We start from the raw sequence: 18061 nt of genomic DNA on the forward strand, positions 1-18061 counted from the left end.
TGCGCTGGGCAGCGCCGAGCGCTGCCCTGGCGGCGTTGAGCGCCGCCCGAGGCAGCGACCGTCGCTGCCCCACCAGGCAGCGATCCAATCGCTGCCCGGGTTTTGCCCGAAAAAAAATTTTTTTTATTTAAAATATTTATTTTGTTTTAAAAAACCAAGACTCAAAAATTTTTGTACAATCGATTAATTTAATCGTTTGATCTGAGCAACCTGGCTCTGATACCACTGTAGGAAAACTGGCGTTCAGATCAATCACGATTGATACCCGGTGCAGCGGAAGTTTAAAATTTTTAGTATGGAACAATTCCATAGTGTGGGTATCAACCATACGATTAAATTATTTGTGTGTGTAAAATTAAATAACTATTATTAAATTTTACCTTCAATCTCGAAGCGAGATTATTGGACACCACACAGATTTCTCTGCGCTTCTTGTATCTCCGTGGAACTGATGAACAAGCTTTCCTTCAATCAGGTCCACGAATGGAGGTTTAATCCCTCTGATAGATTGCACTAGAAAATCTATCAGAAGTTTTCTGCGAAGAGAATAAACGAATTTGATTCGCTATTCCAGACTGCAATTCAAAATCACAGACCGAAATTTCTCAGACAGAGAGAGGGAGGGTGTTCGGCCGAAATATTTGAGAGAGAGGCTAGGGTTTCGAAATTTTTCTCTCAAAATTATGACCTGTTGTGTGTAATTTCTGTACTGCAATAACTTATTTATAATGCAGGCCACTATTACCTTAGGGCCCATTAGTCATAAGTTGAGGCCCGACAAGCAAAGCCCGCATGTTCAGAAATTAATATAAAATTCATCGTGACTCCGATTGTTGAACCGATTTCACCAATATGCACAGAAACCATTTCTGCACATTTTAAAGTCAAGATAAATTTTCCTGAATCCGAATTCAGTGATTTCCAAAAAATGTCCATCCCTATGTCATTTTAGGAAATCCTACTCCCTTACTCTTATTTAAGAAGTCCAACTTCTTTATTCATTAAATTTAACTCTTTAAATTTAACTATCTCAACGGGGATTAAAACTCCATTACACTGTGTGACCCTCAATGGTTCAGGGATACAGCTAGCCGTGGGCTCACAACTCCTTGTGACTCAGAACAACACTTTCCGACTTGCCCAACGAATCATGGTAAAGCGCCTAGCAACATCACCCCATGATTCCCTAGGTATCACTGATAGTGCCTACAAGAACCAGTAGATTTTGGTTAGCGTACAGTACGGTCCCTTCATCCATATATCCCGATCGAATCAACAACCATTGGTATATCGAGAGTCGCTCAAGATTCGATAACTATGCAATACATCTTGAAGATCAAATTAGTGACATCGCATGTGCTACTAAGAAACCATTTCTTAAATCACATCAAGTACTCTGGCCAGAGATTCGTCACACTAATATCTCCTCAGATCGCATAGGATATCCACACTCGCAAGTATGTGGTGAATCCTTGACAACAATGCATCGACTCCTATATGTGTTGTAACTGTACCCAATCCCGACACCTGATGACCCCCATAGAGTCGGTAAACGAGTCAAAGCACAGTACTAGCATATAGAGTCTCCATGATGTTTCAAGTAGTAAGGACTAATGGTGTACAACCAAAACCGCGGACTTTATCCACTCGATAAGTGATAACCACTTGGAAAGTCCGGATAGGGTAGTTCGATTATTCATCCTATGAATATCCATTTGCATGCTTCGAACATCTCCATGTTCCCTACCAATGAAACGTGGTACTCCGCATCGCAAATGCTAGTCTCAAACTCGAGCGATCCTTATCCTTATTATCGGACGGCTCAATCGACTAGGAACAGTTTAGAATGTACAGTGACTATAAGATGTATTTCATGATAGACATCCCCATGTTCTACCACATCTTACATACATTATAGTATATTCAAGGTCTTTATCAAAACAACAATAGTATATCACAATATAACAATATGAAGAAAGATAAAGTCATTGCCATTAATAAAAGTGTAAATTATATTAAACAAAAGATTGTTTTTTACAAAGAGTCATCAAAGCCCATAGCCACAAGTTGGCTCACTGGGCACCCACTCTTTCAAAGTCACCATGAAAAAACGCCGTCTTTACATCCAACTGCTCCAGATGTAAGTCTTCCTTAGCCACTAGTCCAAGTACAGTTCTGATAGTGGTTAACTTCACCACTGGAGAGAAAATCTCGGTATAATCAACGCCTTCCCGCTGTTGAAAACCTTTTACAACAAGTCTCGCCTTGTACCGCTTGCTACCGTCAACTTCTTCTTTGATCCGGTACACCCACTTGTTGTGTAATTCCTTTTTGTCTTCCGAAAGTTTTGTTAACTCCCAAGTCTGATTGGATGACAGTGAATCCATCTCGTCTTTCATGGCTAACTCCCACTTGATTGAATCATCATTTTTCATCGCTTCATCAAAGGTCTCTGGTTCACCTTTATCTGTCAGCAAAATATAATGAAGTGCAGGGGAGTACTTATCAGGTGGTCTTATTGTTCTCGAAGATCTCCTCAGTTCAATCATCGGAGTTTGTGGATCAGCTTCTTGTGCAGTTTCTTCTTCTTGGTTACTATCATCCGATTCATTCATAGGAATATCTATCAATGACACTTCATTTGTTTTCTTGACTTCAGGACATTTATCTCCAGTTGGAATGTCTGATTTGTCTTTGTACAAAACTTGCTCATTGAAAATGACATCTCTGCTCCGAATGATCTTTTGATTTTGGTCATCCCAGAACCGATAACCAAAATCTTTATCTCCATAACCAATAAAGAAATATTTCTTTGATTTCGGATCAAGTTTCGTTCTACTGGTTGAATCGATGTGAACATATGAGAGACAACCAAACACTTTCAAGAACGAAAGGTTTACTCCTTTGACGCTCCAGACCTCCTCCGGTATTCTGCAATCAAGTGGTACCGAAGGTCCTCTGTTGATCAAATATGCTGCAGTGTTAACTGCATCAGCCCAGAATGATTTCGGCAGTCCAGCGTGCAATCTCATGCTCCTGGCACGTTCATTCAGAGTTCTGTTCATTCTTTCAGCCACACCATTCTGTTGAGGTGTACCAGGAATGGTTTTCTCCATCTTGATCCTGTTTAGTGCACAATATTTCTTGAACTCAGCATCTTCATATTCTCCACCATTGTCAGACCGTAAGCACTTCACCTTCAAGTCGGTCTCATCTCCACCATGACTTTCCACTTCTTAAATGTTTCGTAAACATGAGATTTATTTTTCAAAAAATAAACCCAAACTTTCCTGCTCGAATCATCGATAAATGTGACATAATATCGTGAGCCGCCAAGGGATGTCACAGGAGATGGCCCCCACACGTCAGTATGAACCAACTCCAATTTTGATGCTTTTGGTTCCCTACCGCCTTTCGAAAAGCTCACTCTTTTCTATTTTCCAAGAACACAACTTTCACACAGTTTGTGTTCTACAGTTTTTAACTCCGGTAGCTTCCCTTTTGATATCAGCATCTTCATTCCCTTCTCACTCATATGTCTAAGTCTACAGTGCCATAGACTTGAGTTAGCTCCTGCATCCACAGCTGCTAACATTTCTCTGCAACTGGAAGTCGTATAAAGAGTTCCAGTTTTTGTTCCTCGAGCAACAATCATGGCTCTTTTGCTCACTTTCCAAGAGCCATCACCAAAGGTCACTTTATGGCCTTCGTCATCAAGTTGTCCTACTGAGATCAGATTTCGGGTCAACTTTGGTACATACCTCACTTTGTTGAGCTTTCAGATAGATCCGTTTGACATTTTCAAACTGACATCACTCATGCCAGCTATTTCCAAAGGTTTTCCATCAGCCAGGAAAATTTTTCCGTAATTACCAACAGTGTAATTATTGAATAACTCACGATCACCAGTGGTATGAAACGAAGCTCTCGAATCCATAACCCAAGAATCAACCGGACTTTCCATGGATAGTACTAAGGCATCATGTACATTCTCAGTAACAACATTTGCATTATTCTTGGGTGATTTGCAGTCCTTTTTCATGTGACCAGTTTCACCACAGCTCCAGCACTTCAATTTCTTTTCAAATGTATTTTTGTCTTTTCCAGTTCTTGATTTGGATCTGCCACGCCATCGGTTAGAACCTTTTTCGCTACTCCTGCCCCTAATTCTGTTTTCGAGATTTAGGGCAGATCTCGATGATGTTGCTTCTCCCGAATCCATCCCGCGAACTTCTTCACCAAGGATTTGATCTCTGATATCATTAAATTGTAACTTTCCTTTTCCACCAGAATTGCTAACCGCTGCCCGCATCGGCTCCCAAAAATTTGGTAAAGATGCCAAAAGAATAAGTGCTTGAATCTCCTCATCAAATTTGATTTCAACCGATGTTAGCTGGGAAACAATCGTGTTGAATTCATTTATGTGTGCCGCCACCGAAGCACCTTCCTTCATCTTCAAGTTGAATAACTTTTCATGAGAAACACTTTATTATTTGCTGATTGATTCTCGTACATGTCCGACAAAATGGACATCATCTCCTCCGTAGTTTTTGCCTCCGCCACGTTGTGTGCCACGTTCTTTTTTAGGGTCAATCGTATTACCCCTAACACCTGTCGATCAAGGAGCTTCCACTCATCATCCTCCATCTTTTCTGGCTTCACCCCGGATAGAGTTGATGTAGCTTCTTACTATACAAATAATCTTTAATCTGTAACCGCCAGAACGTGAAATATGTACCGTCGAACTTATTGATTCCAGGTCCCGATCCGTCATTTCCGGCCATTGCTTCTCCTGCCTTAATAAAATTTCAAAAAAATCTTTTCTGATGTGGAAAATCAGACAAAGCTGCAACCACAGAGCATACTCAGCATTTTAAGAAATTTTTCACCAAGGTTCCCGAACACCGTAACAGCTCTGATACCAGTTGTTATGGATTATACCAAAGCGAACATGACGATAATAGAAATTACGGAATAAAATAATCAACAAGAACACCAAAGATTTACGTGGTTCACCCAATATAGGCTACGTCCACGGAGCTGCTGCAAATCTTTATTACCGGAGAAATATTACAAGTGTATACAAAACACTATATCTCTCCACACCCAAGCCTCGAGTATTACAGAGAAAATATTTCTCTAACTCACACAAGAGATCACCGAAAAAAAACAACTATTTTTTCCTCTCTTTATTTTCTTCTCTAATGTCAATACAAAAGAGAAGAATGAGATACAATAACCAAAATAAGGGAGCTCTATTTGTAGTGTTTCTTTCATTATTCTTTCTTCAAACTTTCGATGTGGGATGAGATATTTTATTTAATGTGGGCCTCACCCCATTAAATCTCACATGCCTAACACTTGTTTGTAAACATTTTCCACAGCAGAAATTATACCCTGATGTCGTTATGAGATTATTAGTAGTTCTTCATCATCTGGTACCAATTCCTGCAACTTCAACATAAACCATGTCCATGACTCCACAGTCTCGGAGTCGACAACACCCCATGCAATAGGAAATTGGTGAAATTCACCATCTTGTGTTGTAGCAACAAGCAAAACACCATTGTACTTGCCCTTTAGAAAGGTTCCATCAACTGTAACTAATTTTTGCATGAATTTATATCCATTTATACAAGCACCATATGCTAAGAAAATGTATCTAAACCTATTATTATAATCAACAACAAGATGTGTGATGCTACCTGGATTTACCTGCTCGACCATGTTCAAATATGAAGGCAACATATGGAAACTCTCATCAGGATCAACTCGTAGCTGATTAAGAGCTAGTTATTTACCTTTTCAAGCCTTGTAATAGGTGATATTAATAACCCTATTCTGGATCATTGTCATTATTATTTTAGGTGTTGGGGTGACCTGTTACCCACTAAAATTCTCTTGCAACATCTTTGATACTACATTAGCACTCGCTTGGCGATGTCTTTTACGTCTGTCAGCAAGATCACAAGTGTGTGTATTGCAATACTTCCGAATGGAGAATCGGGTTGACTTCTTTTTTTTTGAAACCCGTACTCTCCAGCTGCATTTTTCACTTACACATTTGATTGAGTAAAGTAATTTAGTTGATTTCACAACATCAAATTCAAAAGAGGCACTAATTGCAAGTTCGGACAATACATTTTTAACCTTTTCCTTTGTATCAAATTCTTGAACAATTGCTAACTTTGATCCATCTGTGAAACTGTAACCGTTTTCACCAACAAGCAACATATTTTGTTCATCCTCAATAGGCTCAGGTTCATCATGTTGTCTTGGCGGCAAATCTGTCGGAGTGGCTTCATTGCTAGATTTTGCAACCATGTCTTCATTGACTTCATCATTTACTTCTTGCATGTTAGAAGCATCGTTATAGGATAAAAACCCGATCAAAATATCCATCATGCAACTCTTTCTCATTATATATGCTCAACTAACATATCACATGATAATCTTCATCATTCAAATCAACAAATCTATCTTTGATTCTCTCAACCCTTGCAGCATCTACAATCATATCAATTCAACATCAATATTTTTCGAAAATTTCACATGAAGAACAGGCCTATTATGTGAATCCCCAAAACATAAATATGTCTTTACACCTACTGCATTGTTAATATAAATAGGACGAGGATGACAACCCCGTACAAATGGCAAATAACTTAATGTCATTTTCAATTCATCTGTATTCAATCCCAAAACTTTACTTATCAAATTCACCACTTCTTCACATGAACAATTATCCTCATCCATAGTGATTGCTGCCCATTCAGAATTGGATCCCGGACATCACGTACAAATGCCTTGTTCATTTATTCTCTATTAACCATCAAATTCAAATATAATATTGGTAAATGTCATTACCTGTATAAAACAAAATAAAAAATAATCAAAGACCAATTGCAGGAATCGATCAACAAAAATAAATTGTGTATCTGAAAAAAGTTTTTAAAAAAGAAATATGATATGAAAGGTGACCGATCCTACATATGAGGCGAAAGACACTATGTTTTCAGCGACCGCAATTACGTTCACGGCGATCAATATGAGGTTTACATATTTCAAAAATGTCTCTGTAAAACCAAAAAATAGAGTGGCAAACCAGATGATTAAACTAAATAAACTCACTTTCAAATCCGCTTCTTGCTATCCAATGCAGGTAGAAAAAAAAAGAAATTTATTAGCCTTGGTTGGTTACTTGCAACGTAAAAATTTTCCCACATAAAAGGCGCGAGGAAGAGAGTGGAAAGAAAGTGAAATAAAAATTGCAGAGAAAACGTGGGATACGACCCGATCAAATGACCCGACCAAATTTTCCCAATTTCCATTATTATTTTGTTTTTTGGGGGAATTAATTATGTGAAAATGTAAAAGGAATGTCATTTACCAAAATATAAAATATTTAAGGTCAGTAATCAAATTAGCTTTTCAAGAGAGGTTATAAAACTAAATGTCCCGGTTCTTGGATGCTACAGTGGGGGTATTACCCCCACTGTAACTATGTGGCCATCAATTGACCACACATGCAAATCATGACTTACATGATTTTGGGCAATAAGAGACTTACACCTTACAGAGGGGTAGTCCCATCTGTAGGGTCGAATTTCCCTGAATGGAGGAATGTGAGGTGGGACAGCCGCGTCCCACCCTCACGCTCCCCCAAGGCGTGTGTATTGCACGCGCTAGACATTTGTGTCTCGTGAATGCGTGTTGTAATTTTTTTTTATTTATTGTGCAACACCGCCCTCTAAAAAAATAATAACACTTTATATAAAATTAATAATATTAATTTAGACCTCATGTTTTTGAAAATCGAGCATAACCCTGAAATTTTATAACATATGGGATGAAATTTGTTTGATATTTTAAAAATAAATGATGTATCTATAAATATTTTTTAAAGATATATGATGTGTTTTAGAGTTTTAACCAGAAATACAACTCTCCGAACAATACTCGTACAATCCAATCCAATCACTTTTTCAAATTACAAACTTAAGTACAGTTTACATGACATAATCAAACATGGTCACATACTTATTTCTTCTTTCAAATTAACATAATATATAACTTTTACGTATGATTCCTTAAGCACAAGCACCAACATCATGAGCATTACCATTCTGTAATGCAACTAAAGAGGAATAAATGCCATCTTTCTTATTGATCAAATCTTCGTGTTTCCCCTCCTCGGCAATTACTCCCTTCTTCACAACCGCTATAACATCAGCTTTCGTTATAGTCGATAGCCTGTGTGCAACGATTATGGTGGTTCGGTTCAGTATGACTCGGTCTAAAGCATCTTGAACCACTCTCTCGGATTCGGCATCGAGGGCACTCGTGGCTTCATCGAGTAGCAATATTCGTGGTCCCTTTAGTATAGCTCGCGCGATGGCAACTCGCTGCTTCTGTCCTCCGGATAACTGAATCCCCCTTTCTCCGACCATCGTGTCGTATCCCTAATATTTTCAAGATTCTAGGAATCATATTATGCAACACTTTGAATTGTGATAATGATTCTGGTTGATCAATGCTACATTAGAATATATGATTTCATTTACATCATGAATTCTTGATCATGTGACCCGTGACTGATCAACATCACTACATCAGCGAATGATGAGATGATGAAAGATGTATAATATATAGATGACATAATGATTAATAATTCTAATCCTTTGTAGAATTTGAGTTAGATGATAGATGATACAGTGATTTGCAGATGTCTTATCCTTCTCACTGGATGGAATCTATTCAAATGTCGTATTTATTTCAAATAGATAACATACCTCTTGTAAACTACTGATGAATTTGTGTGCATTGGCCAACTCTGCAGCAGCGAAAATTTCAGTCTCCGTGGCGTTGCCTTCCTTTCCATAGGCAATGTTGGCCCGAATAGTGTCGTTGAATAGAACGGGTTCTTGGCTTACTAGCCCCATCTGTTGTCTTAACCACTTCAACTTGAGAGTTTGAATTTCGACGCCATCCAGAGTGATTTGTCCTGCATCTGGATCATAAAATCGCTGCAACAAGGATAGGATGGTTGATTTTCCGCAACCGCTTTCACCGACGAGCGCAACAGTCTTGTAAAATAAACAAAGAAAGCAAGCAAGAAAGAAAATTAAGTCTTTATTTGATAATACTTTTAGTTGGATACAAAAAAGGGCTCGTTTTCCTACCTTGCCTGAATGAATTGCCAAGCATAAATCTTTGAAAATCTGAACATCAGGTCTGCTTGGATACTTGAAACTAACATTAAGAAACTCAATGTCGCCCTTCACATTTTCCAATATTGTCCCTGAGTTGTCCAAAGAGTTTATTTTCGATTGCTGGTCGAGAAACGTAAATATAGAAGCAGCACCAGCCTTGGCTCTACCGGAGTCTGGTGCGAGGGCCCCCGATTGCGATATTGCCACGGCAGTCATACTAAGACCAAGAAAAACCTGCCAACTATTGAAAATCAACATCTGCTTCGAAACAAAAATTATGTATATCAGTATATTATGAAGAAAGCAAGTCAACTTACCCGAAAAACATGACCAAACGTTATCTTTCCATCATCGACTAATCGAGCTCCAGCATAGTAACTTACAGCGTAAACTGAATAAAGAAAAAACAAGGATATCCCCAAACCTGCTCCACTTAGTAGGCCTTGTTTGGTTCCTAGTCTCAAGGGAACTTCACACTTTTCATTGTGTAGCGCTAGGACTTTTGCTTCTGCACAAAACGAAGCAACAGTCCGTATACTTCCAATAGCATCACCTGCGACTTGAGTAGCTTCCTCGTACGACTTCTGTGGAAAGAATCAATGACTTGAATGAGTGTTTGCATTAAAATTTTCATGTGGTTCAAAATTTCTAGCAGAAAAATGAATGACCTTAGCATCAGCACTGAATCCTGCAATAAATTTCATATGAAGGTACCCATTGAGTCCAATAAGAGGTAGGAGGAACAAAACTATGAGCGACAGTTGCCAGCTCGCCGTGAAACTAATGATCAAACCAACCACAGCTGTTGCAATATTTTGTACAAGTAATCCAAGTGAGTCCCCAACTAAACTTCTAACAGAAGTTGCATCTGTTGAAAGCCGCGAGCCTATTGAACTGCTCGAGTTCTCTAGCTTATCGAACCAACTTATTTCCATGTGAACAACTTTTTCAAAGCACATTAGTCTTATTCGTTTAATCAACTTACACCCTGCCACGGAAAAGAAGTACGTCTTTAGAGGGGTAGCCAGAAGAGACACCAAACCAAGAACAACAAACATCAAAGACCAAAATTTAGAATCCTTTCGAAGCTTGTGTGCTGGCTCATAGAAAGTAGCCACAACACTGGAGAACAGGAGCCCAAAAATTGGTAGTACGGCACCATTGACACCTGCAGCTAAAGAACCAAGTAGTAACTCTGGAATTTCGGGTTTACTAAGACAAGCCAACCGGCATAGTGGGATTTTATGCTCAACTTTGTGTTGTGATGAAGTTAGATTTTTCGGGTCCCCAAATGATGAATGTAGTTCATTGATCGGAATGGGGACACCCATTGACAACGAGAACGAATGTCGGCTGCTGTTTCCTGTTTCTGATGATCCTCGACTTATGGATCGTAAGAATGAGACACGCTGGCTCGAGTGTTGTCCAGAATCAGCCATAATCTCTGCTCCAGACTGATCATTTAAAGAAATTTGCGGTGAAGATTTGTTGAGTTCTTGCAATCGGATGAGCCGACTGTATGCCCCATCAATATTTTGCATCAGTTCTAAATGTGAACCTGGACAGTTGAAGCAGAAGGCTCAGATACTTTCTATTCTCAAAACAAAGGGCTGATGACAAGCATTAGAAATTCTAATATTTTAAAAAAAACTAGCTGGATATAATGAAATCTCGCGAATTTGTATGTTTTTATGATCATAAGAACCTTCTTCTACAATCTTTCCATGCTGAATAACAGCTATGGCGTCGGCGTTCTTCACTGTGCTTAAACGATGTGCCACAATAAGTGTTGTTCTGTTGATCATGACCCTGTCCAGTGCCTTTTGCACTAATCTCTCTGATTCTGCATCAAGTGCACTTGTAGCTTCATCCAGAAGTAGAATCCTTGGATCTTTCAAGATCGCCCTGGCTAAAGCTATCCTCTGTTTCTGCCCTCCGGATAGTTGAGTCCCGTTCTGTCCGACCATCGTGTCTAGCCCCTGGAAACATAAAATTTCAAACAGTAAGTATATCAAAAGGCTTTCTTGATGAAAATTTGATAAATAAATGTTAATGTATAAGGTTTTTACGACGAAAAATGAAGAGTGTGTTACCTGAGGCAGCTTATCTATGAATTTAGCAGCATTGGCATGTTCTGCAGCAGCTTCAACTTCTTCCATAGATGCATCATCCTTCCCATATAAAATGTTGTCTTTAATACTCGAAGCAAACAACACAGGTTCCTGGCTTACGAGCCCGATTTTCCCTCTGATCCATCTTAGCTGAAATTCTTTGATATTAATGCCATCAATCAGCACTTCACCAGCTTGTGGATCATAAAACCTCTCCACAAGATTTATGACAGTTGATTTTCCACTTCCACTTTCTCCAACCAAAGCTAGTGTTGTCCCATTCGGAACTCGTAGAGAAAACCCAATAAATATTTTCGCGTTTGGCCTCGAAGGATAGCTAAAGTGCACGTCGTTAAGCTCAACGTCCCCTTTTATGTCATTCATCACCCTTCCTTCTGCACTGATAGGATCTATTTCTGGTTTTCTTGATATTGTATCATAAATTTTAAAAGCAGCAACTTGACCAGCAGCAAATGCACTCAAGCATGGGGATACCTGTCCTAAAGAACTAAAAAGCCAAAAAAAATTTGAGCTTAGAAGTATACACATGAAAACGAGATTCCAGCTTGTATGTTGATTGACATACAGCAAACATCAGAACTGAAACTTACAAGGATCCCATAAGAACAGCCATTATTATGTTCAGTACATCTCCGCCCGAATATCCGTGTTGTATAATCATTTTGGCACCAAACCATATTGCTAAAGCGTAACTGCTGAAGAGAACCAACATAAACACACCAGAACCTAATCCAGCAGCCAACCCCTCATGCACACCGGCTTCATAAGCTCTATATAGAAATTTTTCATACTTAGCAACCGCTTGCTTTTCCCCCGTGAAAGATGCAACCTACACATGTGATCAATCAAAATAAGAACTACATGCCAAACCTAAGAAAAAGAAAAAGTGATATCGGTGTCTTGATTTTTCGTTACAGTTCTTATCGAGCTAACGGTTTGTTCAGCCACAACAGCAGCAGCAGAATATGCAGATTGTCCACGTGATGTCAACTTCGACATAAGGACAGTCATTAGAGCAGCAGAGATAACAAGAACAGGGATCGCCGAAAGCAAGACGAGAGCAAGAATCCATCCCTTGGTGAAAGCTATCACGAACCCTCCAAAGAACGATGCTGAAAGCTGTAAAAACTTGCCTACCTGTCCATCGATAAAAAACAAAGTTGGAATATTTTGTGCATCAAGACACAGAGAGAGTTTTGAACTTCAAGAATTACCTTTTCGCCTATAGCACTTTGAATCAAAATAGTGTCATTAGTCATCCTATCCAAAATTTCTCCTGTACTCGCCTCTTTGTCAAAATATCCAATATCTTGCCTTAGAATGGCTTTGAGGTGCAAATGTCTTATTCGAACGGCCTGCCTTTCCCCCGTGATCATCCAACATGACACCTCTGCCAAGAAGCAAATTTAGAGCCCTCATGTTCATTAAATCCCACAAATGCGAAACGATTAGTAATTATACCCACGTGAAAACGCAGCGATACCAGACCCCACGGCTAGATACACAAACTTTACGGACGCCTAAAAACAAACAGTGTAATAACATGTTAGCATTCAGCAAAATGTAAATTTACTGTTTCTATATATGCAATGGTGTTATATGATACTACCTTGGAGACTTCATGAGCCACACTACTAGTTCTACCATTCTTTCCGAAGGAGTCAGCTAATTCGCCAAATAACAATGTCATGAAAGGCAGGCATAATCCACTTCCCAGAGCTGAGACCAATCCAATGGCCATTAGTGCATAATCTACTGAGTCTGCAAATGAGAATAGCTTGTAGAATGGAACTTTATTCACGTCTCCAATCTGCTCCTTTCGGCTATTCGAGATTCGTTTACTATCTATGGTTCCTGGTGTTTTATTTTGTCCATTTTCTGTTTCTTCATCAAAATTGCTTACCTCAGCCATCCTTGATCACTTGCAACAAGTTAATACATGCAGTGTCGGATTCTGAAATCGAATGAACCAATCAACCGCGAAAAATCTCCATCATAACAAGCTCAAGAAACCTGAGCAATGCCTGCATTACTATGAACCGATCGAACTAATTTGCAAAGGCTAGAGTAAAAGCAAAATTCTCTTCAGGTTAGTTGAAACTGCACATCATCGCACTAGATATATTATAACATCGTAATCTTTGATTGTTGAGGCTTGGGACCAGCACTTTGTGTCTCTACAAAATGGGACAAGTAGTTAAAACAAGAATCAATAAAGAAAATGCCTTTGAAAGTGCAAGAATAAGAAGGATTCTCATATTATTTGTCAAGTATAAGATATCATTATAATTCGAAGAAGTGGAAAATAATTTTTTTTCCTATTAATTTGTCAAATTTTGAATTTTTGTCAATTAAATTTTGAAAGTTTGGATGTGCTTTATATAGGTTCTAAAGTATGATTTTGGTACAATTATCTTTAAATTTTCGGTTTTGTTTTTTAAAAAAAATTTGTTAACGTGGTATCGGACAAGTCAACCATTTATGTTGTCGGGTCAAAATTTTCAATTCTCACGTTAGAATTTCTTAGTACCATGTCATCATTCAAAAAATGCGATTCAACGTCATAAAAAAATATAAGTTAATATAATAAAATCAAATGTTGAAAATTTAGTAGAACAAAATTTAAAATAGGAAAAATAGTGGATAAAAAATCTTTATTGTTTTTTTTTTAGGGAAAAAAGCTTTATTGTTGAAGAAGTGTTGTGTGGCTGATGTATCACTAAGGTGGTAAGTCGAGAAATTTGTTTGGTATATGGGTTGTGCACATATATAATAATATATAATACTAAAATTGATTTATATATTTTGAAAAGAAAAAAAAAATGTTCGCACGTCAATAAGACTAGCGTAATGCACACTTGTTGTGTGCGACGAAAAATTTGATTTTTTTTATTAAAATTAATTTTAGTAAAAAATCTAATAAATTTATGGAAACAGAAAATGAATCTTTTTTGGGTTAAATATTAGACATAAGTTTATAAAAAATAGTTAAAAGATCATGAATTGTATATTTATATTAGTTATTTCCCACCATTTTTTTCCAAATAATTTGAAATTCAAATTAAGGGCATATCAAGAGACCATGTTGGTTTCTCTAAGGTCTTCTCACTTAATAAATAGGTATAGATATGGTTTTGGTTTAACGGCGGATAATTTGTGGGATTTTTTTTGGTTTTATTTTACTTGCGGATAATTTATGGGAAAATAATTTTTTTTAAAATCTATTAACTAGTTTAATTTGAGTTTTGCTTCATTAAGTTTTCAAATTTTTGTTTTGATATATTAAAATTTTATTTTTGGATATTTTGGTTTAATTACCGAGATAACATCTGATAAATTATCATTTTTTTATATCATGCCAGTACTTTTTTATGTCATATTAGCATTTTTTGGTGTCACATTAACAATTGGATTAAAATAACCAAATTAAAAGATAATATAAAGAAACTAAAATTTGAAAACTTAATAAACAACCAAAACTTAAAATTACGCAAATTAGTGAACCAAAAAACTATATTTCAGTTGTTGGTATTTGAAAAACTAGAAAACCGCTTGGCATTGTCCATAGTCTACTTTTGTCATCTGAATACAAACTATAGAGTCCGAATTGGCATTTCGAAAATTAGTAAATAGATTGGCTCGTGGGACGAGACAATGAACGATAAGATAATAAATTGAAAAATAAGTATCATATATTATTTTTTTATCATAATTATTATGAAATTAGAATCAAACGTAAAATGGTGTAAAGATGTTAGATCTTACTCATCGTCATTTCGATTATATTCTTATTATTAGTACTATCATTATTATTATAAACGATAGCTTCTTTGTCACATTTGACAAATTTTGTACCATTTTATGAATTTAAATATCGATGATGCTAACTTTCGGAAAAAAATATAATATTAATGGTGATGCTTCCTCTCGAGGCAGGCAATCTGCGCCGTTCTTTTTACTAGTGTACTAGCTTCCAATCTAGGCCAGAATAATTTCACAAGGGGAAAAAATTAATAATAAATAATAGTATATTATATATAGCCGTCGACATAGGTTTGAATTGTTAATCTTCAATGTTTGAATACATTTAAGTAAAATTGTATTTGGTGTTGTGAGTTTATATATACTAGCATCTTGTTGCAAGCACTAAACAATCCGTTTTTTTATAATAAAATTACATTTCAATTAAAATTGTCAAATAAAATGATTAATTGTACTATATATTAAATACAAAAATTGGTAGAAAATTGGGAGAAATAGTTAAATGAAAAAAAAAATTGAGATAGTGGAGTGGAGAGTTTATTGTGTGTGTTTTTCTTTTTATATATATATATATATATATATATATATATATATATATATATATTTTGAAAGGAATATTGATTCCTTGAAATATCTTGCCTAATCATGAATAGATTTGATCTATGTATTTTATTTTCTAAACAAAGATATGCTAGATTTAAATATTATAAGCTATTATCAAAAATCTGGAGATAAAATATTTACCTAGATTGAGTATTATCTTGATAAGAAAATATTGTGTATTATCGTTATCATATATTATCAAGATGGTATAAAAAGAGTTTTATTCTTAACAAAGTCTTATTTCCTTATTTTTGTAAGACTCTACAAGAAAATCATTTCCAGCTTTGAATCTCATCTATAAGTAAAGGATTTCAGTGCACAAACAAACGAGAACTTCAGAGGAGAATTCAGAGATCTTTCAGAGAAAATCACATTGAAGAATTCGAAGATTCTGAAGAAGTTTTGCAGCTGTCGTTTTTGTTTGTCTCCGTGCTGCCGTTGGTGTTGAACACATCGGAGACAACACTGTGGAAATAGTGTTGTTCGAAGATTTTGTGTCTCTTCAAATTTAGGCTACGAGAGTTGCATCTGATTTGTTTTACTCTGATTTATTTAGGATGCAAATTTGATTTCTCAACTTGTTGAGAAATTTAGGATTTATTGATTTTTCGTAAAATCACTAGTATTGCTTTGTAAGAGTGATCTTACTTTTTCTACTGATATTTAGCCCTAAGGCACCCGCACAAGTATTCTTTACTGGTGCATAATTATCTCTGGTCTTATTTATTTTTGTTTATTTTACGTTTTTTTATCAAGTGGCATCAGAGCCAACTCTTGACTTTACTAAGAGAGATTTTGATTATTTTTGTTTTGTAGGTTTATCATGGACGTGCCGGTGGCTAACGTCACACTTCGAACACGGAAAGTCAATAATTCAGATTTATGTGAAGATTCAATTTTCTTGATCACCCATAAGTTTGAAGATTATTTGAAGAGAAGAAACAAACAGAAAGATGGACAACAATCTAAGCACCCTAGTTTTCCTGCTTCTGAAAATCTGTTGAGGGTGTCACCTACTCGAGAATCATCTCGACCAAGGTATGTTGTTAATTATGAATCTAATACCATGAATTTTGATTATGTACAATGCAGGAAATGCAATGGATATGGACTCCATGCAATTGAATGTGCAAATCGATTCCAAAAAGGTATGTTTGTTTTCTTGAGTGATGATAACTATGACAGAGATCAAGAACAGAATGATGAAGAAGAGCATACCTCCCTGACTGCATTGTTAAAAGAAAAGAGGTGTTTTCAAGTCAACCCACTGGATTTTGCCTCCAGTGTTGCAACACCAGGTCGCAACACCAGTGAAAAATCAATTTGCTTGAATACATCTACTCTTGGTAATTTTGGTGATCAGGAAGCTATCAATAATGATATAACTCTAGAGTGTGTACAAAAACTTTATGAAGAGTTGTATGCTGATCGGATCAAACAGAACAAGTTGAACACAACTCTCTCTAAAGAAAATTCTGATTAGAAGTCTGCCATGGCCAAGCTTGAAGTGATTCGAGATAAGAAAAATCTTGAATTCTGCAAGGATAAGGGGGAGCTTGAAAAGGTAACTCTAAAACTTGCTAAGTTCAATTCAAGTACATCTAAGCTTGATTTTATAATGGGTAAAGATGGTAAGGCTGGTCTAGGGTTAGAAAATAGAGTGTTTGAAGTTGGAAAATCATCAAAACCAACTGTGTTTATGAAAGAAAGTAGAAATACTTCTAGTACACCCACCGTCGCTCCGCCATTCAAGAATTCTCCATCAAAAGAGCGTGTTCCTCCTCAAAAGCCAAAGCAATGGAAGCACCATTTTATGTGTTAATGTTTCAAATCAGATCACAGCATGTCTTTTTGTTTCAAGACCAGGAAGGACTGGATGTATTAGAAGTCAAAGCTGATGTTGCACAACACCGGCGCAACACCACCAAAAACAGACCCACAACAAAGAAAATTTGGGTACCAAAGTTTGATTTTCAGTGTTTTGTTGTTTATACTTCCTTGAAAACTAACATTGCAGGTCACTGATACTTTTATAGTGGAAGCTCATGCCACATGATAGATTTGAAAGAACATCTCATGAACTGTATTGAACAAAGATGTGGTAAAGTGACTTACGGAGGTGGTGCAAAATGAAGGATTGTTGGCAAAGGAACACTGAACGTGGAAGGATTTCCAAAGCTTCAAAATGTGCTACATGTAGATGGACTAAACTCAAACTTGATATCTATTAGTCAATTGTGTGATGATTATTTTCATGTCAAGTTTGGTAAAAATACTTTTTAAGTTTTTGATAATGCTAACATATGTGTTTTGATAGGTACAAGATCAGCAAATTACTACCAACTTGGAGAG

General features: G+C 36.8%; 1 protein-coding gene across 3 annotated transcripts; it reads right to left on the bottom strand.

The window, feature by feature from the left end:
- Nucleotides 1–7930: 7930 nt before the first annotated feature.
- Nucleotides 7931–13677, bottom strand: LOC140876201 (ABC transporter B family member 11-like). Of its 3 annotated transcripts, XM_073280111.1 has the most exons (13): nucleotides 13248–13676; nucleotides 12954–13105; nucleotides 12810–12864; nucleotides 12559–12734; nucleotides 12260–12481; nucleotides 11935–12173; nucleotides 11306–11831; nucleotides 10918–11191; nucleotides 9881–10770; nucleotides 9530–9796; nucleotides 9183–9446; nucleotides 8793–9086; nucleotides 7931–8462 (listed from the first exon to the last, which is right to left on the bottom strand). In XM_073280111.1, the coding sequence occupies exons 2-13, from the start codon at nucleotides 13083–13085 to the stop codon at nucleotides 8091–8093; spliced, it is 3711 nt and encodes a 1236-aa protein (XP_073136212.1). In that variant the 5' UTR covers nucleotides 13086–13105; nucleotides 13248–13676; the 3' UTR covers nucleotides 7931–8090. The 3 variants fall into 3 exon arrangements, with proteins under 3 accessions (XP_073136212.1, XP_073136211.1, XP_073136210.1); XM_073280110.1 differs by having other exon boundaries at nucleotides 12954–13677; XM_073280109.1 differs by having other exon boundaries at nucleotides 10918–11831; nucleotides 12954–13677.
- Between the last annotated feature and the right edge of the window lie 4384 nt (nucleotides 13678–18061).

The sequence above is a fragment of the Henckelia pumila genome, chromosome 1 (genome assembly GCF_033568475.1).
Source record: "Henckelia pumila isolate YLH828 chromosome 1, ASM3356847v2, whole genome shotgun sequence".
Lineage (NCBI taxonomy): Eukaryota > Viridiplantae > Streptophyta > Magnoliopsida > Lamiales > Gesneriaceae > Henckelia > Henckelia pumila.